A 24,528-nucleotide genomic window follows, 5' to 3' on the forward strand; every position below is an offset into this window, starting at 1 on the left:
CTTGTATATGCTGTTGATTGTGTCCAAAATCCTGGGTAAATTTTCCGCTTGATAACGCTGCATATGTCGACGGCATATCTCCATCATTTATTCTTTGTTTCTTCAAATATTCCACCAGATACGCAATGAACAGCTCGCACACAAACGGAGAGGATGGGTTTTCCATGGGAACTCTTCTCGTCTGTTCTTAGAAGTTTCCTCGAAATTTGAAATGGTAGCTCTCGTCCATGTACAATCTTCCCAACCTCATGTATGTCCCGACTTTTTCTTTCCATGCTGCATCCGTCCTTTGGGGTAATAAGCAGTCCTAAAGAAGATTCGGGAAATCCTTTATTCGCACCGCTGGAGAAAAGAACAGATACCGTAAAATGGGTTGAATAGAAACACTTTCCGACATGTTTGAATGTGTACAACTTAAACCGTGTGGATAAAAAACAATTTAATTAGCCTTAAATATGGGTAGCGTCTTCCTTTGCTAAGACCCCAATTGCTGTTGAAAAATAAAAATTATATCGTACAAAGATTTATGAAAATGTTGTATGTTTCTATTCACCCCGCAATGGGGCGAATAGAAACACCGTTCAGTAAATATCAATACTTTTTTCATTTTAATGGAAAATAAACATATTTTTAAGTGCATCTTGAAGAAATATCAACATGTATTTACTTAGTGAAGAAAAAAATTAAAATTTTTAAAACTAAGTTCAATTTTCGATCAGTTTTGAAATCAGCCAAAATGGCGGATGTTTCAAGCTATCAAAAATGATTGAGATTTCAGTATTTTCTTCTCAACTTTTTAATTAGAAATGTAGCAAAATTTTTAGTTTGAAAATAGTCTAGGGATACTCTGTTCTTATAGAATTATTGGAGAAAAAATATTTCAGTAGGTTTTTAAAGTTTATCATTACATAATAGTCGCATTTTTAACTGAAGGTCGTTTTGTTTCTATTCGCCCCACTTTTTCTATTCACCCCGTTTTACGGTACGTCGACAGACACCATCATCTCGTCATCATCTATGTTTACCGACTCCAATCGTTTCTGGAAGGACTTCTGGGTATTTTAATCAACCTAGTGGGGATGGGGTTTGGCATACTCTGAAATTCCTTCACAAACCATTTAGCCATCTTATGAGTCTACCGTCTACCGAAAAGATTTCTCGTATCTTCTTTTTATGGTTTGTGTATATTAGAAGCCCTTTGATACGTGGAAGAATGGGGTTTGCATTTTTTAAACGAGCCCCACCAATGATCGCCTTGCAGTCCTTCAGAATTTTGTCTTTTGTCTGCCTTGATGTAGAACACTGTTTTTTCCTCAAGTTCTTTTACAATCCTCGTCTCGTCTTGGTCTGCCCTGCTGGAAGATCGACAAAGGACAAAATATTTGCTGTACGGCAAATTGTTCAAAAAGGTCGTGAATACCAGATCCCATCTGTTCACCTTTTCATCCATTTCTAACATACGATAGTATCGACCACGTAGAGGTATGAAAATTCATGGACGAGAATAGCTTTCTCGGTAAGCTTACATTAAGATTGATAAAGGCTACGATGGAAGGTGTGCAAAATCCAAGCAAAGGTTACAGACGAATGTTGTTTTTCCTTCGAATTCCACCGGGAACTACGGCAAGGTGACGGACTTTCACGCATGTTCAATATTGCCCTAGAAGGTGTTATGCGAAGAGCGGAGGTCAGACCAACAGCCGAGGAATGATGTTCAGCAGATCCAGTCAATTTGTTTCCTTCACGGATGAATATGAATATTATCGGCCGTACATATGAGTTCGTCTACATTGGAATTGACAAATTATTAATGACACCTGATTAAAAGGTAAGTATCATACTACGGGTTCTAGAAAAGTTGCGGTCTATTAAGGTTCTGATAGTCCTCTAAGTGAATAAACCAAGAACAAGGGGTTATCGGACGCCGGGTACATAGAACCATCTTCGGGGCGTGTAGGAGAGCGATATGTCGTGATGAATGATGAACCACGAGCTCGCTCAACTCTACGGCGAATCAAGTACTCTTAAAGTGGTTAAAGCTGGAGGAATACGATAAGCAGAGCGTGTTGCAAAAGTGTCGAACAGTAAACCTGCAACGATGGAGCCGTTTGCTTCGGGTCCGGTTGGTACAAGAAGGCGTGGAGCGCAGCGAGATAGGTGGACGGACCAAGTGCAATGTGGGGCAGAACCGAGTATGGAGAGATCTGTATGTTAACTAAACAAATGAAAGGAAGAAGTACAACTGCACCAGCGCAGAGATGGCGAATCTATCTAAAGGGTTAGAAAGGTTTTTATTCCACTGCAAAGCTTGAGATGACCAACATAAAGTACATGCATGTAGATAGAAGCATAGAAGCATGTCTAGATTTGAGTCTGAGATAAATGGGATTGATTTGAACGGATTTCTCAACTTACTATTTCAAACATCAACTATTTTCCCAAATCATGTGTACTATATGAATATTGTTACAGTCACAATTTACATACTTTTGGTGAGATATTGTACTAGTGCGCAAGAATAGCTATTCTGTTTAGTTTTAAGTTTGTTTGAATATATGGCTAATCTTTCACGAAATGGTGCATTTCCGCTAACATTTGACCTCCTGCAACGAAATTAGAGCTGCTCGATAAAAAGAAGCTTGTCAATGTTCAAAAGTTTGTGGCACACACTTTAGACATTTTTTTAATTTATTTAATGCTATGATGAAGTTATTCCTTTCGCAAATGCGTAGTGCATTCTTACACAAATCTCGACATAAATAATATATGAAAAAATAAATAGTATGCAAAAAATAAAGCTATAAGTCGTAAAATAGCACAAATTTAGCAGTGGAGCTCGGTTTTGCTCGAATGGTCCAAAATTGTTTCCATTTTAATCTCAAATTCATTTGAATCACGAAATTTCATCAGGCAGAGACGCACGTTGTCAATGTAAATTTATGGTACTTATGTATAATCGTTCTCACATAAGGTATGATAAGTACTACCGCTGTTACATATTCCGAATAATGCTTTGCCATCTGTCGAATGGAGCACCGGAATGTGCCGTCCAAAAGTATCCCCCCCATGAGTCATACCTTACACGATGAATGTATGACATTACACGGCGCTGAGAGGTTATGTGTAATTTTTACAATCATTTCTCCGTTCTTCGACACAGATTGAGTGCGAAAGAACAAAATTGCGAATCCGGTTCAAGGTAAAGCGAAACCAATTTTGTGTGAACCAATAAAAGCTTTCCTTCTAACCAGACGAACGACGCAACAGTATGACTATGGCATCCGGTATACCTACTTCCGATTGGTCCGAGCGACTTTCTTACAGAATCACGAATTCCATCGCTTCGTCCTCATCGTCGTCATCGTCCTCCTCCTCACCCGGATGTGGCAGCTGCTGAGATTGGGACATTCCTCCTTTGCCTGAGAGGGGTGGCGGTGCCGGAGGTGTCCGGTACATCGACCGCTGGGGAAGTTCGATTTGCTGTTCGCTGCTTTTGCCGCGACAGAACACGAACATCGGATAGGTCACCTCGGGGAATTGGGTCACGCCGGTCGAGCTTGTGAAGCTGCTGCTCATCTGCTGCTTAGCCGGTTGGAGGAACTGCAATGATGAGTGGTAGAGTAGGTTAGATTAGCTAGGTTAGGAAATCATCATTCATAGACTAATTGGTTGATTAAACTCATCGTGATAAACTGCGATATGTTTTCGGCCTTGGAGAACTTCTTGAATAATAAGGTCTTCAAATTTATAAAGGTAGGCAATGATCTACAACTGAAACGACAATAACGACTATTATAATCAACTAACTGTTGAAGGTTATCCAAGAAGGTCTTTGGGGACCCTTAGATCTACAAACGTAACCAGTGATATTTTAGAGGTCAAGTTTCGATTTCAAAGAGGTATCATCAGAAAAGGATGCGTCCATTGAGTACGTCAGGCGAAACCCAACTTTCTATAATACCTTAGCCCCAAGTTGGATCAATCTATGTAAGTAATGCAGCCCCAAACTCACCGGTTTAACGTTGTCGACAAATTTAAAAAAGTCCTTCCTAGTTTCGCAGTAGAATCCGATGCAGCAGCTCGGGTCCATCTTGCTGAGTTTCATTTTGCGGGGCGATTTGCAGTGGAACGACGCCACCGGAAAGTTCTCCTGGTTGACGACGTCCACCATGTCCTGGCAGTAGTGCGGATCCAGATGGATTAGCTTATCCTCTGTAAGAAAAAAAGGAAACATCAGGCATGGCTGGTAGCGGCTGAGTATCTTAAAAATAAGAATATGAAAAAAAAAAGAAAGCAAATAGGTAAAAATTGGATTCAAAAAAAGATCTGATACCAAAATCTAAATCTGATACGTTCAAAAAATTCAACTTTTTTTTTTGATAATTACGGAAATAACCATAGTGTTATCATCAGGAATTCCTCAAAAGATTCTGTCAAAACAACTGTTCTGTTCAAAGGTTGGGAACGATCTAACTCATACATTTATTTAACGTCAAATTACAACTATTTCATTGCTTGCTGGTTCATCAAGCGCCTACTCTTCAACACTCCTCCTCGATTGGTGAACTCCTACTGCGTCACGGAATCTTGCCAGCTTCTGTGGTGCCAGCGGCTTGGTCAGCATATCCGCTACCATTTGATCGGTGGGGCAGTAGCGGACGTCGATGAGATTGTCTTCGTGCAGCTTGCGGACAAAGTGGTATTTTGTGTCCACATGCTTCGAACGGTTGTTGACCTTCGTTGACTCCAACTGTTTGATACAGGACTGGTTACCTTCGTGTACCAGCACCGGGGTTGGGACATCAACGGAGAAATCTTGGAGCATCCGGACGATCCACGTGAGCTCCTGACAGCACTCGGCGAGCGCCACGAATTCGGCTTCGGTACTGCTGAGCGCCACGCACGTCTGCTTGCGCGAACCCCAGTATATTGATCCGCCGCCGAACAGGAACACGTATCCGGAGTTTGATTTGCGACTGGCTGCATCGCTTGCCCAGTCTGCGTCCACATAGACCTCCAAACCGGAATCCTCGGCCTTCAGCGTGAGCTTGTTGTCCATCGTCGACTTCAGATAGCGTAGGACACGCTTGGCCTCCGTCCAATCGGCTTGAGATGGTGCACTTACTGAACGTCCCAGAATGGCTACGGGTGCAGCGATGTCCGGTCGAGTGTTTACCGCCACGTACAACAGACTTCCTACCAAACTTGCGTATTGGTCGTTGTTCGGTAACATCTTCTTCTCCTCCTTCTGTTTTAGGTGGCCAGTATCCAGGGGATACTTCGATGGCTTCGCTTCATCCATTCCGAACCTCTGCAGCACCTTTTGGATGTAGGCCTTCTGGTTGAGTGTGAAAGCCTTACCATCACGTTGCACTTGGATTCCGAGAAAATGCCGGATGTTGCCCAACGAAGAAACGGTGAAGTGCTTGTTCAGGTCCCGCATCAAGTCCTCGTACTCCTCCTCGCTGTGGCACGTGATAACGATGTCGTCCACGTAGACCACGAGGTACGTGTTGCCTTAACTACCGCGCCGAACGTAGAGACACGGGTCGTGGGCGGACTGCCGGAAACTCATCTGCTTCAACACACCGTCGATCTTCTTGTTCCAGATGCATCCGGCTTGCCTGAGTCCGTACAGGCCTTTCTTGATCAAGCAAACTGCATCCCTGTCTTGCGCTTCATATCCGGTCGGTTGCTTCATGTAAACTGCCTCCTCTAGTTCTTCATGAAGATAGGCAGTTTTGACGTCGGCGTGTTTCACCAGCATGCCCGCTGGCCGGCAACTGTCAGCAACGTCCTGAAGGTGACTTGGCGGACTACGGGCGCGAATATTTCATCGAAGTCCGTCCCGTATTTCTGAGAAAATCCTTGGGCTACTAATCGGGCTTTGTAGCTCACGATGTTTCCGTCCTCGTCCAGTTTTCGCTTGAAAATCCATTTCGACCCGACGACTTTGCGATTGCGGGCAAAGTGGTTAGCGTCCAGGTGCGGTTCTCGGCGTGTGACTTGATCTCGTCGTCCATTGCTGCAATCCACTGTTCCGCTTCAGGACCCTCGATTTCTTCCTTGTAGATCCTCGGTTCCGGGATCGCTTTTCGCACCATACCAGTCGTTTCCCGGTACCGCAGGAGCGCCATCCCCTTCGTGCTGCGGCTTGACCTCCGAGGCATTACAACTTCATCTTCACTGACTTCATCTTCTTCTACTTCACAGGTCGAATCATACAGGCTGGAATCGGAATCCGCCGGCGTAGCCTCCTCCTCAAAAGTACCTTCGTCATCGCTGTCATTTTCAACTTCTTCATTTGCATCGAGTGTGTCTTGCGGTATTACCGACTCGTACTCCACGGTTGTCGGAGATGGTTGACCTCGCTGGCTGACTGCTTCTTCTTCTTCGACGAATCTTGCATCACGGCTGATCACGACTTCGTTCGTAGCTTGATCGATGAACCGGAAGGCTTTGTGGTAATCCGAGTAACCGACAAACATTAGCTTGATTGCTTTCAGTTCCAGCTTCGTCCGCTTGACTTTGGGAATGTGGACGAACGCTGCACATCAGAACCTCTTGAGATTTCCGTAGTCTGGTTTCTTGCCGAACCAGAGTTCGTGCGGAGTCTTCTCTACCGACCGAGACGGCAGCATGTTCTGCAAATGCACCGCCGTGTTGACCGCTTCTGCCCAGAAACGGTAGCCCATCTTCGCATCGAGCAGCATGCAGCGCGCCATCTTCACGATCGTCCGGTTCTTGCGCTCCGCAACTCCATTCTGCTGCGGTGTGTAGCTTGTCGTGTATTGCGGGACGATTCCGTTCGCCCTGTAGAACTTGTCCAGCCGCTTCGCCTTATACTCGCCTCCCTGGTCGGAGCGAATAATCACGGGATACGTTCCGAAACGATTCCTGACCATGTTGACATACTCCTCAATTTTCTCCACGGCCTCTGACTTGCGCTTTAGAAAATATACCATGGTGTACCGACTGTAGTCGTCGATCATCGTGAGGAAGTATCTTGATCCACCTGGCGACGTCGTGTTCATTGGACCGCAGATGTCCGTGTGAACGATGTCCAGAACCTTTGATGATTGTCGTGCGGCCTTCTTGGGAAATAGTTGCCTTGGTAACTTCCCCTCCGCACAGCACTCGCACGGACGCTGGATGTTGCACTTGCGCATGGCCACTCCTGTAGCCAAATCCTCTTGCACCACTCGCTGGATCGTTTCAGGATCTCGATGGCCAAGCCTTCGGTGCCACACGTGGACATAATCCTTCGGATGGTTCGCAGCTGCCACTTGCATACCTTGCTCCTTGACGACCTTCAGGTAGAACAAACCGCTGATCTTGCGCGCTACAGCGGCTACCACTCCTCTGCACTTGATGACGCATCCTTGGGCCTGCGAAAAATGCACGTCTGCACCCTTCGCCAGTAATCTGCTCACCGAAATCAAGTTGGACTCCAGTTCGGGGACGTAGTAAACATCCGACAGGGTAACCTCGTGTTCTTCGCCTTGGTTGTCACAGCATAGCAGCTTTCCGGAACCGGTTCCCTTCACGTGCGTCTGGTTGCCGTCCGCCAGGGTGATGGATGTCCCCGGACAGCTCCGCATCTCTTCAAAAAACGTTCGGTCTGCGCACATGTGGGATGTCGCGCCCGAATCCACCACCCTCGCCTTGGATGGTTTTCGTCGATCGCAGCCTGCCATGAACGCATACGATGACAGCTTGCCAATTTTCGCACTTTTACCTCTTGCAGCTGGCTTCGGTTTTCTTCCGCCGCTCGGTTGATTGCTGACTTCACGCTCGGACTTTGCTAGGGGACATTCACGCTTCAGGTGGCCCGGCTTGCTGCACCGGTGGCAAATCACGCTTCGCTTCTCCCCGCCCGCTCGCAGCATCGCTTCTCCGTGGTGGGACTTCTCCGTTCGCTTCTGAGCTTCGTCGAGCAGCTTCCGCTTCACCAGTTCCATCGTCAGTTCTTCATCGGACCTGCACTCCAGCGCCGTCGTGAGTGTGTAGAAACTCTCCGGCATGCTCTTCAGCACCATCGCGACTTGAAGGCTTGATTCCAGCTCCTGCCCAGCGTTGGCCAGGCTAGCGAAGAGCTCTTCCATCCGGAAGAGGTGGCCTTCCATATCTCCGTCGTCTTGATACTCCGCCTTTCACAGCTTCTTCAGTACTGAGACCCTGGTGCCAGTGTCTGCATATTTCAATATACAGTCAACAACGCCGATCCTCAGTAGGCTCCGTCATCGTTGAATTCTTCTTTGTGTGAATGTTTGTTTGACAATACATGCACGAATCTGGTAGAACGTGCATTCAGTTTTTCAATTGCTACACTAATTCTCATCCACTACTGACATTCAAATTCAATTTCACTAGTGAAAAAAATCATTTCCGTCAGAATACCCCACAAAACATCTGCAAATTGCAAAAGTTGTATTTTTTTTATTAAAAGACAATCATGATTCATCAAGTGGAGGCATCACATTGCCGTTTTCTTACACCAGTAATATAAAATTCATTTGTAATTTTTTATATTCAATTTTCAATTTCAGTGCCTCTAGGTGAAACTGAATTTTGAAATGACACCAACAGTGGGTGAAAATGAATGTGTGCGTGTGTTGCACTAGTAATCCTTTATAAGAGAGATTCGCGGAAGCTGACATTTCTGTCAAAGTGTGAGTAGAATGGAATGGTTTGGCAACAGTACAGCAGTGCTGATTTTGCTCGGCGTCGAGAATAATATTGTAACACGGACATGACTTCCTCATTGCTAAAAAATGTATTTTGTTTCGTTATAGATCTTTGAGCTACATATCCAAACTAATAAACAGCCGAAAAAATCAACAACTAATAATTGCATTGAAAAAAATTTAAAAAAGAAAAATATTTCATTTTTTTTGCTTCATGCAAAATTACTTTTACCGAAATAATTTCAAGCGGATTACATTACTCTTCAAGAAAAGTTCAAAACAAACATAACGCATGTTCGTTTGGCTCACACTTTGACAGCTCTCGCTGCTCGATTGGCTCACACTTTGACAGAAATGTCAGCTTCCGCGAATCTCTCTTATAAAGGATTACTAGTGAAGAAGGTTCATGTGAAAGAGCGTAGCAGAACGGCGAAGCTGATGATAGTCAAACAGAAGGACGAGGTCAAAAGGCGCAATCGCGGCTGTCAAACTGAAGGAGACGAAAAACCGAGGGGCGCAACAATCCTCAATTTTGATGAACGGCGCATGATGCTTTTTTATTTATTTAAACATGTTGCTCATAATATGAAAATAAATCAAATGGTTTGTTACAGAAATAATATTGTAATGGATCATACAAAAATGCATCATGCGATTAAATGGATCGGAAACATAATATAGAATTGAAATTATATTCGCTGAACTTCAAACCGATTTTACTGACAATGTATTAGTGTTCACATCCGCCCTAATTCTGACTCTGTATTGAACTGTTCTGTTCAAAGGTTGGGAACGATCTAACTCATACATTTATTTAACGTCAAATTACAACTATTTCATGGCCTGCTGGTTCATCAAGCGCCTACTCTTCAACACAACCTTCTGGCAATGATGGCAAATTATTGGTTTCCTCGTACCTGCCTTCAACACCGATTGCTCTGTTCCCGAACAGCTTCGCTTGGCCGCTTCGTCAATTAACTTTGTCTTTACAAGATCAAACGTTAGATCGGCATCCGAACGACTTTCCAGAGCCGTTGTTAACGGGTTGAAGGAATTCGGCATGCTTCTGAGGACCATCGCAACTTGCAAATTTGCGTCTAGTACCTGATCCGCCACCGAAAGCTTCTCGAACAAATCTTGCATTTCCGTGATGTGCTTCTCGATGTTCTCGTCATCAGTATACCGCATATCGCACAGTTTCTTGAGGATGGAAACCTTCGACGTCAGCGTTGTGCGCTCGAAATTTCTCCTCGGGCTCTCCCAGGCTTCCTTCGACGTGGTTGTGCTCTGGATCAGCTTCCGTTGGCTGTCGTCAACCAGAAGACCAATTGTGGCTCTGGCCTTCTGATCACCTTTCTTTCATGCTGCTACCACTGCTGCGTTTGTTTCCAATTCTACTGGGCAGGTTCCGGTTACGTACTCCCAGAGATCTTCTCGAACCAGTAGTAGCTCGACCTTGAATTTTCAGCTGGAGTAGTTGTTTCCGTTCAATCGGTTTACGCCCAATTGACGTCATCCTTAGCCTCGAAAAAATGGCGAAAAACTCCCGAACGCGACTAACTTACGCACAACGATGGAAATTTTTTCACTTTGTTTGGCTGGTTGCTATGGAGACCCATAACCTATTGAGAGGGTATGGAGCAGAGTAAAACGCGTCGAGCCGGTTTGAGTGACTAACAACTTATAACGTTTTATTCATGTAGAAAATCAAGGCTTACTTAGTATCTAAATTAGCTTTCGAGTTCTTCAGGTTGCTAAGCATCGACATTGCTTCAGTAAGAAGCTGAAGGATGATCTGGCCAAGTAATTTCTTATGAAAGACATCGGTCCGGCGAAACACGTACTGGGAATGCGTATCACGAGAAGCCAAGGAAAGATTTCTATCTATCAAGAAGCGTGCGTTGAGAGCATACTCGATCGGTTCGGAATGTCGAAGAGCAATCCGGTGGCTACTCCACTGAACCCGAACGACAAATTCACGAAGGAAATGCAACCAATCAACGATGACGAGGCCGAGCGAATGAAACGAGTTCCGTACAAGGAGGCGGTAAGATGTCTCATGTACCTAGCGCAGTGTACCTATACACGTCCCGACATCTGCCATGCCGTCAATGTCCTGTGCCGATTCAATAAGAATCCTGGGAGAAAGCATTGGAATGCCGTCAAGCATCTTCGGAGGTATTTGCGAGGTACTTCGAAATTCCGTTTGACCTACACGAAAGAAGCGAATCCGACGATCCCCGGGTACTCCGATGCTGATTGGGCTACGAGCAGTGAGGATCGGAAGTCCATTACTGGATTCGTTTTCATCGCGCAAGGTGGTGTAATTTCATGGTGCTGTAAACGTCAGCAGACAGTGGCACTTCCGACTGAGGGCGCTGCCATAGTAAACGCGTCTTGCGATGCGTGCGCGTGTGCGAGCCCGCAAAGCAGAATATCAACAACAGGGATTCCTTTGATCGCATCGCGTTCGCGGACGCGGACGCGTTACTATGGCCGCACCGTGATGGAAATTAGATAGTGTCTGACCCCTCGCAGATCGGTGCGATTATGAGAGAAGTGTGCGACCCCCCGATGGAGAAAGTTGGTGCGAATGTTATTGTTGTTGTATAATCGAGAGCGAGTGAAGACAGATCCGTGTATCGTGTTACGTTGTAAATTAATAAACGTATTATTACTTATTAGAAAGAAATTTTGTGTATTCTTCCTAAAACAGCCGTCCAAGAAGCGCTTTGGTGGAAGCGCCTGAGAGCAACGTTCGACATCGATGAAGCCGTGAAGATCAATTGCGATAATCAAAGCACTATTGCAGTTGCTAAAAACGGCGGGTACTGTGAGATATAGAATCAACCGCGTTGAAGTTTGGTAATAGGATTGATCACAGCAATCGGTTTCCTGAGTGAAAAGCAACTGTCACCTGCACACTTCCATTCATTCTACCCACCAACTTGTGAATTGGCGGTTGCCTGGGTAAGTTGTGCGTGCACCACGTGGAGGGTGATTCAATTCCCGGAGATAATCTAAACTCCACATTGGCGATCCTACCAATTTTCGCTAATCTGCGGAAAGATACCTGGTATTTCATTTGTTCTTCAATGGGAGGAATCACCCTTCAGTGTTGCTAAGTGAAAAAAAAGTGAAAAATTACGTGTGGCGTAGTGTTTGAAGAGCAAGAATTTCGGCTCGTCGTATCAGCTTTAATTTCCGCTTGTGCAAAACAATAATGAGAAAAAGTGATGCAATAAAAGGTTTCAGCGCCAAGGACTAACCGAGAGTTTGCAATGGTGTGGTTGAAAAGTAAAAATACCAGTATCTTTAGTCGATCTTGTTGTTTTGCTTTGTGCAAATGTCAGATCGAAAAGCTTAAAGCGTGTTGTTTGCCGTGTGAGAAGACTGCTCCCGGTAATGTCCGCAGCCAGAAATTATTCAGCGTGTTGTTTGCCATAGGAGAAGATTACTCCCGGCAATGACCGTTCCCGAGAGGTTAGCAGCGTGTTGTTTGTCGTGGGGGAGGAATACTCCCGGCAATGTCCGCCAATGTGATGGATTTTACTAAGGTGGCGCAGATGATTGAAGCGTGCCACTAGTTCTCTCTTTCATTCTCCCGCTGTTCTTATGCAGTGCAAATAGTAACGTCACTATTTGCGCTGCATAAGAACAGCGGGAGAATGAAAGAGAGAACTAGTGGCACGCTTCAATCATCTGCGCCACCTTAGTAAAATCCATCACATTGAATGTCCGCTACTGAAAATCTTACAGCGTGTTGTTTGCCGTGGGAGATGACTTCTCCCGGCAATGTCCGCTACCGAAAATATTACAGCGTGTTGTTTGCCCTAGGAGAATATTACTCCCGGTAATGTCCACTCCCGAGATGCTTTCAGCATGTTTTCTGCCGTGGAAGAAAACGACTCTGCACTGGAAAAGCTTATGGCATATTGTTTGCCGTGGAGGACGACCACCGGCAATGCCCGCTTAAAAAAACGGTTTAAGTTGATCTTGTTGTTTTGCTTGTTGCCAATGGTAGATCGGAAACTCACAATAGTCCATTTTACGAAAGGACAACACTGATGATACTGCTGTTACTTTCACACGTTACGACACCACCAAAAATTTCATTCATAAAATAAGCGATCAGCTGTTCAAAAAGCGTTTAGAAGCGAGACTTGACGCTTACGTTATTTTTATTTGGTAAAATTTTAGATTGAGAGCTTATTGTTTGTCTCGAAGGAGGACGAGACCCAATAATGTCAACAGGTCATACACCAAAAGTTGATAATTATATTTTACCCGTTGAATGTGCTATATAAATTACCTGAAACGTGCTGACAGCAATCTAGGGTGCCATGGGTGTGGCCATGAGTGCGAAGCTCAGCAATTGACGTAAAACTTTTGATGCAGTACAAAGTTTACCGGAACGGTTTTGTTTACCAAAGGCTTGGTTTTTTTTCAACGGTCAGATTAAAGTATAGAAAAATAAATGAATGAGAAAAAAAGTACTTGTACAGTTAAAGAATCTAGGGAGGTGGTTATAAGTCAACCAAAATATAATGGTAGAAATGTCTAAGTGAAAATATTTGTTCTTTCTTCAAAATTGTATGTATGACCAGCCGAGATATTGTATGTAAATTTCATTATATCCACCGAGAAAATGATTGGTAATATAAAGAAAACTTGAATTCAAACAAATTTAAAAATAATTGATGATCAAACTAACTGAATGATTCTTCAAAACCATATGAATCAACTTCAATGTAATATATTGTAATAAGTGTGAACATTGACTAAGAGGAATTTTATCAAAACTTTCAACTACCATTGAATGAAAAACGTTCATTTTTCGAAATTTAACTGCAATTTCTTTGGAGTAGAGGGAGAATGTGAGATATAGAATCCACTGCGTTGAAGTATGGTAATAGGATTGATCACAGCAATCGGTTTCCTGAGTGAAAAGCAACTGTCACCTGCACACTTCCATTCATTCTACCCACCGACTTGTGAACTGGCGGTTGCCTGGGTAAGTTGTGCGTGCACCACGTGGAGGGTGATTCCATTCCCGGAGATAATCTAAACTCCACAGGTACTATCCAAGGATCAAGCATATTGACATCCGTCATTGTTTTATTCGGGAAGCTGTGCAGCGTGGTGATGTAGACATCGTTTGACGAAGCAGCTTCCGAAACCGAAGATAGAACTTCAGCGAGCGGCAATGGGAATCCAGAGTCAGTAGGTTGAGGAGGAGTATTGAAGTAGAAAACATAGCAACCTATGACTTGTAATGTAAAATAAGATTTTATAAAATTAACTTCACTTCAGTTCCGTCCACACGCGAGACAATACGTGTTTCTCTATCCTCTGCCAATAAAAACACTAGAAGAAATCTTGAAGCATTTTCCTAAGAAATTTCTTAAGAACCATGTGAGAATCTCTGAATACACCTTCGGAACCTCTATTTTTTTAATTTCTTTATTAGTATCATTCCTAACATTACATTCATCATTTCTTATATCTAGGTGTTCTGTGTTATTAGACAACACTATCATCCTAATTTGGTAAAACAAATCTAAGATTTGATTAACATTTTGTTAATAACATATTACATATCATTTGCCGTAGCAGTTCAGATTTTTTACAGGTGAGTTGATTTCACCTGCTTATAAAAGAAAAAAAACGTTTTGAATATACTTAACCTAACTTAACCTAAACATATAACGCATTAATCGTGGCAATAGAAGATTGTAACGATTTTTGCCTGAAATTATTGATTATTTTATTTGACATTTGTTCCAATGTTTCAACATTGGATATTCTATGTATAACTCATTGGTACTATACCAGGGAGGAAGCCTAAGAATCATTTTCAAAATTTTATTTTGAATTCTCTGCAGAGATTTCTTCCTGGTATTACAACAGCTAGTCCATATTGGTACAGCATACAACATGGCTGGCCTGAAAATTTGTTTGAATATCAAAAGCTTGTTCGTAAGACAAAGTTTTGATTTTCTATTAATAAGGGGATAGAGACATTTTACATATTTGTTACATTTGGCTTGAATGCCCTCAATGTGATTTTTGAAAGTTAAATTCTTATCTAGCATGAGCCCTAGATACTTAACATGTCTACTTGAAGGTTTCAAATAAAGAGCTTTTGGTTTATGTGGGAAAATTATTAGTTGAGTTTTGGAAGCATTAGGAGAAATCTTCCATTTTTGCAAGTATGAAGAAAAAATATCCAAACTTTTTTGCAATCGACTACAGATGGCACGCAGGCTTCGTCCTTTGGCGGAGAGGCCTGTGTCATCCGCAAACAAAGATTCTTGACATCCCTGAGGTAACTCAGGTAAGTCAGATGTGAAAATATTGTATAATATTGGTCCCAAAATGCTGCCTTGGGGAACACCAGCTCTTACAGGAACTCTTTCAGATCTGGAGTCCTGATAATTAACCTGAAGTGTACGATTTGACAGATAACTTTGAATTATTCTAACAATGTATGTTGGAAAATTAAAGTTTTTCAATTTTACAATCAAACCTTCATGCCAAACACTGTCGAATGCTTTTTCTATGTCTAGAAGAGCAAGACCAGTAGAATAGCCTTCAGATTTGTTGGAACGGATCAAATTTGTAACACGTAAGAGTTGATGAGTGGTCAAATGTCCATGGCGAAATCCGAACTGTTCATTGGCAAAAATTGAATTTTCGTTGATGTGGGCCATCATTCTGTTCAAAATGACCTTTTCAAAAAGTTTACTGATGGAGGAAAGCAAACTGATTGGACGATAGCTAGAGGCTTCTGCAGGATTTTTGTCTGGTTTTAAAATTGGAACAACCTTAGCATTTTTCCATTTGTCAGGAAAATATGCTAATTGGAAACATTTGTTAAATATATCAACTAAAAATGATAAGCTACTTTCTGGAAGTTTCTTGATGAGGATGTAGAAAATTCCATCATCGCCAGGAGCTTTCATATTTTTGAATTTTTTAATAATAGTTCTCACTTCTTCCAAATCAGTCTCCCAGGCATTTTCGAAAAAGTTCTCTTGATTGAGAATATTTTCGAACTCCTGAGTAACTTGATTTTCAATTGGACTAGTAAGTCCTAAATTAAAATTGTGCGCACTTTCAAACTGCATAGCAAGTTTTTGAGCTTTTTCGCAATTAGTTAGTAATAATTTGTTTTCCTCTTTCAATGCCGGTATTGGCTTCTGAGGTTTTTTCAAGATTTTAGATAATTTCCAAAAGGGCTTAGAGCCAGGGTCCAATTGAGAAATTTTATTGTCAAAATTTTTGTTTCTTAAATCTGCAAAACGTTTCTTGATTTCTTTCTGCAAATCCTGCCATATAACTTTCATAGCAGGATCACGAGTGCGTTGAAATTGCCTTCTTCTCACGTTTTTAAGACGGATCAAGAGTTTAAGATCATCGTCTATAATCACGGATTCAAATTTTACTTCACATTTTAGAATTGCAATGCTCCTGGCTTCAACAATGGAATTTGTTAAAGTTTCAAGAGCATTGTTAATATCAAGTTTAGTTTGTAAAGGAATATTGACATTAAGATTAGAGTCAATAAATGTTTCATATATATTCCAGTCGGCTCGAAAATAATTGAAAATGGAGCTGATAGGATTGAGAATCGCTTCATGGGATATTTCAAATGTAACAGGGACATGATCAGAATCAAAATCAGCAAAGTTAGCTACAAAGATGACTAGAGTCGGTTAAGACTAAATCAATGGATTTCTAGAAGAGGAAAACATGTAGGGCTATCAGGGTATTGAATTGAGAAATATCCTGAAGAGCACTCATCAAATAAAATTCTGCCGTTGGAATTACTTTGAGAATTATTCCATGACCAATGTTTGGCATTAAAGTCACCAATGACAAAAAAATTTGACTTATTGCGAGTCAATTTTCGCAAGTCAGTTTGGAGCAAATTAACTTGCTGTCCAGAGCATTGAAAAGGCAAATAGGCAGCTATGAAAGTATATTCACCAAGCTGTGTTTCAACAGAAACACCTAAAGTTTCAAAAACTTTAGTTTCAAATGACGTAAACAGTTGATGTTTTATACGCCTATGAATGATGATTGCAACTCCCCCACATGCCCCATCAAGTCGATCATTACGATAAACAAAAAAAGTTAGGATCGTTTTTTAGTTTGGATCCAGGTTTTAAATACGTTTCGGTAATAACTGCTATATGCACGTTATTAACCGTAAGAAAATTAAACAGCTCGTCCTCTTTATCATTCAGAGAACGAGCCTTCCAATTTGAAATATTTAAATTGTTATTTGGATCCATTAGAAAAACGTAATCCAATAACAATTTGATTTGTAAATTTTACACCTACTTGGACTGCTTCAGTCATAGTGGTGGCTTTGAACATTGCATCAATCATTAGATTCAATTGTTCAGTTAGATAATTAAAATCTGAGGCAGACATATCACTTGAAGTGGGTACATTTGATGATTTCCCATTAGAATTTTCGGTAGACGAAGAAGCTGAGTAGGAGTTACCTGTAGCGGTAGAGTTTTTTTTTCATTTAATTTGAAACAAGTAGAATGGGTACTCATGGAACGAATAGGGGAAGAGTTCAAATTACCTGCTACGATATCGGCAAAGGATTTACCGTGGGTAGATACATTCGTAATTGAAAGATTCGAACGGCTACCCGACGGATTAAAATTTGTTTGTGAATGAGCATGATTATGATCTTCCTGGTGGGTATGAAGCGTCCTTCCTTCCATTCTTGCCACGTGTATTGACAGTTTTAAAACCCACTTTTTTGGAAGGAAGTAGTGAATTCAGAGATTCACCCTTCCTTTTGTTAGTTGTTGATACCATGTTTAGTTAATAAACGAAAGAAGACGTGACCTTCGAGAGGTTTTTTCCCAAGACGGTGTCCAAGAAGGATTACCACCGCTAGCTTTCGCCAACGGGTCCAACGAAAAATCGAAAGCACTGTAGCATAGTAGAAAAAATAGTACTGAAAAGTACTGTTTAAGTAGCACTGAAAAGTACCGTTTTTAATTTTAGCACTGAAAAGTACTGTTTGTGTAGCACTGAAAAGTACTGTTTTATTGCTTTAGGTAGTTTTTAAGAAAACTTCTAAGAGCAGAGAGAATTCGTGTACGCACAGCACGAAGGTACGATGCGCACTGTCTCGGAACCTCTATAATTTTGCATAAAGCTAGGTATGCTGTTCCGCTCAAGAAAAGTAAATTTCTGCCCAAGTAATGGTCAAGAAATTTCCTACAGTGAGTGACATTTTAATTGACATTTCTTTTCATCTGCGTACTGCGATCAAAGAAAAATGCTTTTCTTGAGCATTTCTTGCAAGAAATTTCCCACGCATCGAGATAGGCGCTTACTTTTCTGTTGAAGTGCATACTTCGCTTAAGGATTTATCCACGGTGAGAAACGAAAACAAAATTACTTTAGAGACCATTTTGGTGAAAAAAAGTTTTAGCGACCTTCTATTAAAAATGGAAAATGTTTAGAGACTTGCATTACAATAGAGAGCAAACCTGTAAAAAGAGACCTGTTACATACCAGCTCTGGGTTTTTCTTGTAGAAGCTCCTGTAACAATCTGATAGATCTGCTACAACAAGAGTATCAACTGGGGAAACGATGGAAAATTAGTTCTGGCAGATATTCCGGTACAATTTCAGCGAAAACTTTCAGAACATTATCCCTATGAACATTACTGGAAGTAGTAGCGGTTTATTATAGAAAAATTTCTCTAAGCATCCCCTGAAAAATTAATGGTGGATTTTCTGGTCGAATTCCAGGAGAGATGCTCGGTGGAGCCCTTAAAACTATTCCAGAAGAAACCATCAGCAGAATTCCTGAAGCTATTCATTGAGAAGAATTTCCTGAAGAACCTGTAAAATAGTCGCTTTTTAAAGGTGTCGTTAAAACCTCTAACATTCGACAGCAGGATTTATGCAAGTAGAAAAAGGAAAAAAAAAGTGGCTTTAGACCATCTTGGTTAAAATATAGACCTTCCGTTAAAAATAGACTTTTTAGAGACTTGCATTAACCCTCTAATACCCAACTCCGCCTTTAGACGGGGTACACTTTGGAATTTTGTGTATTTTTTTGTAGGTCGGAAATCAAAATGATTTTATTTTTGGTATATTTTTCTACGATCGACCTATCACAGAAGAAGAGCTTGGTGGTATTAAAATAATTTCAAACCTTCTTCTTCTTCTTTCTGGCGTTCCGTCCCCACTGGGACAGAGCCTGCTTCTCAGCTTAGTGTTCTTATGAGCACTTCCACAGTTATTAACTGAGAGCTTACTATGCCAATGACCATTTTTGCATGTGTATATCGTGTGGCAGGTACGAAGATACTCTATGCCCTGGGAAGTCGAGAAAATTTCCAACCCGAAAAGATCCTCGACCGGTGGGATTCGAACCCACGACCCTCAGCTTGGTCTTGCTGAATAGCTGCGCGTTTACCGCTACGGCTATCTGGGCCCCTTTCAAACCTATTTTTCCGTTAATTACACGGAAAATAAAACAAAAATCCGGAAAAAAAAATAATATTTTCAAAAGAACCGCAAAAACTTGACTTATTATTATTGCTAAAAATTAATAACTAGAAGAGGCTTCAAGAAAAAATGAGAAAAGATAGGGAAACAAATAAAAAAATATAAAAATCAAAAACCAAAATTCGCAGATTTGCGAATAAAAATAAATCATTGCCCAAAACGTGTTTACAATGATTTTAGATAACTGAAAATGATAATTAGATCGAAAATAAAAATTTCGGTATTAGAGGGTTAAAATAGTGACCAAGCCTCTGTTGGCACTCACTCACCTTGGAAGCCGACGAAGTACAGCGAATGCTTCGGCCGTCCGCCGATGATTCCGATGCAGTTGTCCAAGCTGAGCATCGCCTTCAGACAGTCGCTGTAGATGGGGTTAAGCTTCTCCGCCCCAAGGCGTAGCGGCACTAGAAGGATGAGGGATTTCCAGTGGTCTGTGGAATCGGTGCTGCTGGTGGTGGTGGGGTTAGAATTGGAAGTGCTGGTCGTGCTGGAACTGCTGGAGCCGGGGGATTTCTTCTGCCAGGGAGCTAGGGTGGGCCCAGCGGAAACCGTGCACTCGTCTATTATGTCCTGGATGTAGACGGCACAGTCCTGGGCGACGTACACGTTTACGCCATCTAGGTCGGATATTTCCTGAGCTGCCAGCTTGACTGCTTGCCGGAGGAGATGAGCAACGGATCCGGGTCCGTACCAGTCACCGGGCTTCTTGCCGGTTTCCTTCCCTAGAGCTACCAGGGTATGGATCGAGAAGGGGCTGGTCCGGGAGGAAGTATCCCCAAACCAACGGATTATCTTCCGATGAACGTTGTCCTCGTAGTTTAGGGAATGGTAATTCATTCTGAGGCTTTCCGCCGTGGCATCCCAGCGCCAGTTCCGGCCGAGGAAGTGCACCAGGAGACCCTGGGCCAAGAGCATCTGTCCTGACCGGATCATGCATCCCCAACCGCAGTCCGATGTGTAGTTTGAGTCGTCCATCGTTTGGAACTCCTTCCTATAAGTCATCCAAAGCCTGGTAACGAAGTCCCGCTTAAAAGCTTCGATGTCCTCCATTTCGACATCCGGACTGCCTTCCTCGACGGCATCAGTTCCCGTTTCTTCCGGAGGCGATTCGACAAATATCTCCGAAGGCGACCGTTGGACGTTTTCAAACGGCGTCTGATTCGGCTCTACGGAAGCTGCTGCTCCGGTGACCAATTCCACCGAACTCTCCATCGAACTAGATCCCGGAAGTGCTGCCTTTTGATGGTAACATCGTCCTAACAGCCACAGCGGTTGCTCCTTCGAGAAGCTGGTCTTCAGCTTCCCACTCCAGCCGAACTTCACGTTGTTCCACATCGTCATCAGTTTTGACTCGACCTTACCTTTGAGCTCATCTCCGGCGCCACTTCCTGTTCCGGTGCATCCCGTCCTGACGGGAGTTCCGCGGCCACCACTTCCCAAACTGGGACCCACTGGCGAGGAAATCTTCCTGGAAGGCGTTTCATTTTGCTGCTGCTGGCGATACGTCTGCTGGCCATCACTCTCAGAAACGCTCCGCATATGTTGGCTAATCGTTAGCCTTCCGAATCCCGTCCGATTCAACAGAACATCGTAGTTCATTTTGGGTTTATCCACTCCCTAGAACCAGAGGGGAAAATCATACACATCTTCGAACTCTCCCAAGACAGTGGAAATCCCATCCCATCTTTCACCGATCAGATCAGGTGACTCACCTGCTGCTGCAAGTTGCTAATCAATCCGACAGAACTTTTCGAATCCTTCACGCACCACCCCTTTGTCTAAGCTCCCGAAGTGCGAGTAATCGATTCGATTAGCACCCCCAAAAAGTCGCGGCCTTGATGTTCTCACTTTTGTTCGCACTAAATTCAAAGTACACAAGTTACACACACTTGTCGTCGGGAGCATGCAAATAGACACGGGACTACCTCTAATCCTCTGCGGTTTTGTTTGACTCGTAACAAAAAACTAGTGCATTTTTTTCAATGACCGTCCGTCCGTCCGTGTCGACTTTCTGCTGATGTTTTCCTTCACCCCACCGTCTCTCTTTGTTGTGCACTCTCTTTTGGCTTTTCCGCTTTGTTGTTTTCTTTTAAAAACATGGAAAATAAACGTCATAAATAGGGTAACCATTTTGTCCGAAGCGAGGGATAAGGTCAACCAGTGAAAAAGACATGTCCCTACACTGATAAAAACAACATAGTAACGGCAACCAGAACGAGGGTGCATTTAAAAATATTCCCAAGTAACCATGGAGCATTATATAATTGCATATATAATGCAGCTGCATTGCCGTAAGCTTACCATTAAAGTAGTTTAAAAGTGGAAAAGGGCACTTTTACAGTTAAATTAATGCAAAAAGGACGATAAAGCAATGAAGCAACTTATAAAGTAATATTAATGCAGCAGTACAATTTATAAAGTGATTTAAGTGCATTGATACATTTGTAATGTAGGGTTAATGCTTTATTGCTTGACAGCTCTTGAAATTTGTTGAATAAAAGCAATGTTGCATCAATGGTGTTGATATGCAGTAGAATACGTGCAATGTTATAATGCTTGTGGTTACTTGGGATTGTACCACTTGATTTCAACAGAAAATGGAACGTTATTGGCAAAACAATACCGTTGTGAATTTTACTATGTTTTGACAACAAATTGAAGCATAGTAAGATTTACCATGCCTATATTGATAATCAACATGGGGATATAGTAAAATTGACCACAGTTGTTGTTCTGTTTGTTTATATACTGTCAGCGACATGAAGAAAAAACAGTAATTTAGTTGTTTTAATTTATTTCACTAAACTCACTATTTATCACTTTTTTACATGCAGTTGCATCGCTTATTTGAACACGCAATGTTGCCATCGGAAGGTATCCATAAAAAATAACTGGTTCCATGGTGAAGATTCACAGTCAAGCTAGTTGGAATCGAACTCCAATACCAGATCGGCTACGGCTTGGTCTACGGCAGTATCCTGCTGGCAAGCACACTGGTAGTGCTCTCGGTTATATAGATGGTACTGCCTCTGTCCTCGATTGGCGAAGACGTTCCGGACGGGATCAACTGGCTTTGGTTGTTTTCCCAGTCCAAAGGGAGTTCATTCCGATCAGATGTATTCATTGGCGTATGCTTCGATGTCCTTGTGGATCATGTTGGCCGCTATCTCCTGTTGGATGACACGACGGAGATCCATTTAATTATACGAACATATATTTTGTTGAACTCAAAAGTTTTTACCTGCTGTTCCATTGGGATGTCACTACGACGATCATGGCGTGAATCCCCTCGTCGATACATTCGACCCATCCTTAGTTGTAGATCGTTTCATGGGTCATAGGCGGCATTACGGGGTCATCTTCCGAGTTGAAAGTCTCTAGTCCGCCTATTCACTCCGACATGTTCGTTTTTCCTCTGAATCGTCAAAGTTCAGTTGGTGTTTGCGACAACCTGTCCCGCATAAACAAGAACTATATCAGTACAGTTTCCCGAAAGGTCCACAACAATTTGCAACAATATCCGAAACATTTTGGTTACAATGAAAAATAACAATATATCCACCATACCCGAAACGTTTTTAACTATTCGACAAACGGTAAATAGGAAAATCACAATGTGGGGAATAGGCGGTTAAGTTATGTAACCATTTGAAAACGTCGATTTTCTCGAACAAAATTTGTCATCAACAGTTTCCCAAAAGGTAGATATGTTGGAGTATGCAATGATTGTGCCTCGTATGCAAAGCGGCAGCACTGGATGTGTGTAGCTGTATGAGTGAGGCTGCGACGCATGCGCCAGTAGGGCAGGCGGCGAGCGCGCCAAGTAGAAGGAAGAAAGGGAGAATGAAAGAATTGCATTCATCCGTAATGTGATGTTCAATCCGTTCAGACGTGTTTATTAAAGCTTTCTCGTTGCGTACAGTAGTTAATTTGTAGTTGGTTCTTTCCTACCGAAATCCTGGTTCCGCGTTCCGCTTCGGTGACCCTGTTCTGCGTTGTGGTGTGTCCACCTCTGCCCAACAAGATATACTGTCCATTTTCTGGCAAAATTAATGTAAGCCAAATAGTTTTGATAAATTTTGAACCATATGTTTCTAAGGGAAATAAATAACGTATGCATAATTATTGGATTACGGTGCTTTATTGTATTTTTACCCTATCCCATACTGGTATGTAAGTGTTATACCATAAGAATCAAATATTTGAATTGAATTCATTAAATAAGAAATTATGAAACAAATTAATACGTGAAGAGAAAAATAATGCTTCAACTTGATCAACTATTTACTCAAATCATCATAGTTCCTAAAATAACTGACTTCAGTTGTACATTATTAAAGCACAGGAATTTGCATTTAATTTTGCACTTTTAAAAGACTCGAATTAAAGAATTAAAATAGAAAATTAGATCCGCTACCAGCCCTGCGATGATTCAATTATAGCCAGGGTGTTCATAATGTATTCGAAGCGGGGCAGTTCCTGGAAGTACTTCTGGATGTTGTCCTTCCCGTTGGCACCATTTCCGTTCCACACCAGCAAACCGTTGTCCATGTAGAGCCGGGTCATCTGATGCCGCTTCTTGGCTACTTTTTCGTTGTACAGTTTGGCGAATCCCTCCTCCATCCGGCAAGCGGCATCGATTTTGGTGCGCAGTTCCTACGGGGATTGGGTTTGAACCAAACATCCAACAGATTGGCGAAATAAATGTACTTACTGGGTCGATCGCAGTTGTCATTTTTTTATGTGAATTGCTGTTTTGTAAATATAATTTCAGTTTAACTTGACTGTTTTTCTTCGACGGCGATTTTTTTCTACACTCAACGCTAGATTGTCGCTCACAAATACCAACAAAATGTAACTATTTGTCGAACTGTTAAAATGTAGTTCAATATTGTCAAATGCAAATGTGTGAGTGTGTTGCACAAATTAAAACAAAAACAATTTGCCGAATGGTGGCGTAATGTTTTCACCATATCTTGCTTGAATCCATTCCCATATAATTTAACAATATCAGAGCAGTATCATATATTGTTACTGAAAGGTATGGGTTAATCATACTGTTTGAAATGGTGAACAGCTTCGAAGTCCATATGGTTATACATAAAAGCAACTATTTCTGATACATTAACCGTACCCGTTACAAGATGTTTATTGTTCTTAAAGTAAGACAAACTGTATTTTGTTATGCGGGGTGAAACCAAGCCAAAAATTGATTAGCGCAGTTCTTATATCGTGAAGCAACTATTCATAATAACATTGGTTTCAATCTACCGCGAAAAGAGTT

The 24,528-nt window shown here is 42.2% G+C and overlaps 2 protein-coding genes and 1 long non-coding RNA gene across 4 annotated transcripts; all 3 read right to left on the reverse strand.

Annotated features, from left to right (window-relative positions):
- Positions 1 to 2,463: 2,463 nt before the first annotated feature.
- LOC5573468 (cysteine protease ATG4D) lies at positions 2,464 to 21,308 on the reverse strand. 2 transcript variants are annotated; one of them, XM_001660839.2, is made up of 4 exons: positions 20,957 to 21,307; positions 19,514 to 20,861; positions 4,013 to 4,212; positions 2,464 to 3,600 (listed from the first exon to the last, which is right to left on the reverse strand). In XM_001660839.2, the coding sequence occupies exons 2-4, from the start codon at positions 20,841 to 20,843 to the stop codon at positions 3,319 to 3,321; spliced, it is 1,812 nt and encodes a 603-aa protein (XP_001660889.2). In that variant the 5' UTR covers positions 20,844 to 20,861; positions 20,957 to 21,307; the 3' UTR covers positions 2,464 to 3,318. The 2 variants fall into 2 exon arrangements, with proteins under 2 accessions (XP_001660889.2, XP_021693053.1); XM_021837361.1 differs by lacking the exon at positions 2,464 to 3,600 and adding an exon at positions 3,607 to 3,771 and having other exon boundaries at positions 20,957 to 21,308.
- A 713-nt stretch (positions 21,309 to 22,021) lies between these two features.
- On the reverse strand, positions 22,022 to 22,689 carry LOC110674646. The gene is made up of 2 exons (XR_002499063.1): positions 22,486 to 22,689; positions 22,022 to 22,414 (listed from the first exon to the last, which is right to left on the reverse strand). It is a non-coding gene; the product is annotated as an uncharacterized LOC110674646 (long non-coding RNA).
- A 674-nt stretch (positions 22,690 to 23,363) lies between these two features.
- Positions 23,364 to 24,270, reverse strand: LOC110674046 (NTF2-related export protein-like). Its single transcript, XM_021837362.1, has 2 exons — positions 23,959 to 24,270; positions 23,364 to 23,900 (listed from the first exon to the last, which is right to left on the reverse strand). Exons 1-2 carry the CDS (start codon positions 23,977 to 23,979, stop codon positions 23,658 to 23,660), a joined length of 264 nt encoding a protein of 87 aa, XP_021693054.1. The 5' UTR covers positions 23,980 to 24,270; the 3' UTR covers positions 23,364 to 23,657.
- Between the last annotated feature and the right edge of the window lie 258 nt (positions 24,271 to 24,528).

This window comes from Aedes aegypti, chromosome 1 (assembly GCF_002204515.2).
Source record: "Aedes aegypti strain LVP_AGWG chromosome 1, AaegL5.0 Primary Assembly, whole genome shotgun sequence".
Lineage (NCBI taxonomy): Eukaryota > Metazoa > Arthropoda > Insecta > Diptera > Culicidae > Aedes > Aedes aegypti.

Coding starts and splice junctions, on each gene's coding strand:
- LOC110674046 (XM_021837362.1), bottom strand. CDS start 23,979: ATGACAACTGCGATCGACCCA. Junction 23,901..23,958: donor TGACAACTGCGATCGACCCA/GTAAGTACATTT, acceptor CAATCCCCGTAG/GAACTGCGCACCAAAATCGA.
- LOC5573468 (XM_001660839.2), bottom strand. CDS start 20,843: ATGAACTACGATGTTCTGTTGAATCGGACGGGATTCGGAAGGCTAACG. Junction 4,213..19,513: donor GTACTTCGTCGGCTTCCAAG/GTGAGTGAGTGC, acceptor TTTTTCTTACAG/AGGATAAGCTAATCCATCTG. Junction 3,601..4,012: donor TTGTCGACAACGTTAAACCG/GTGAGTTTGGGG, acceptor TCATCATTGCAG/TTCCTCCAACCGGCTAAGCA.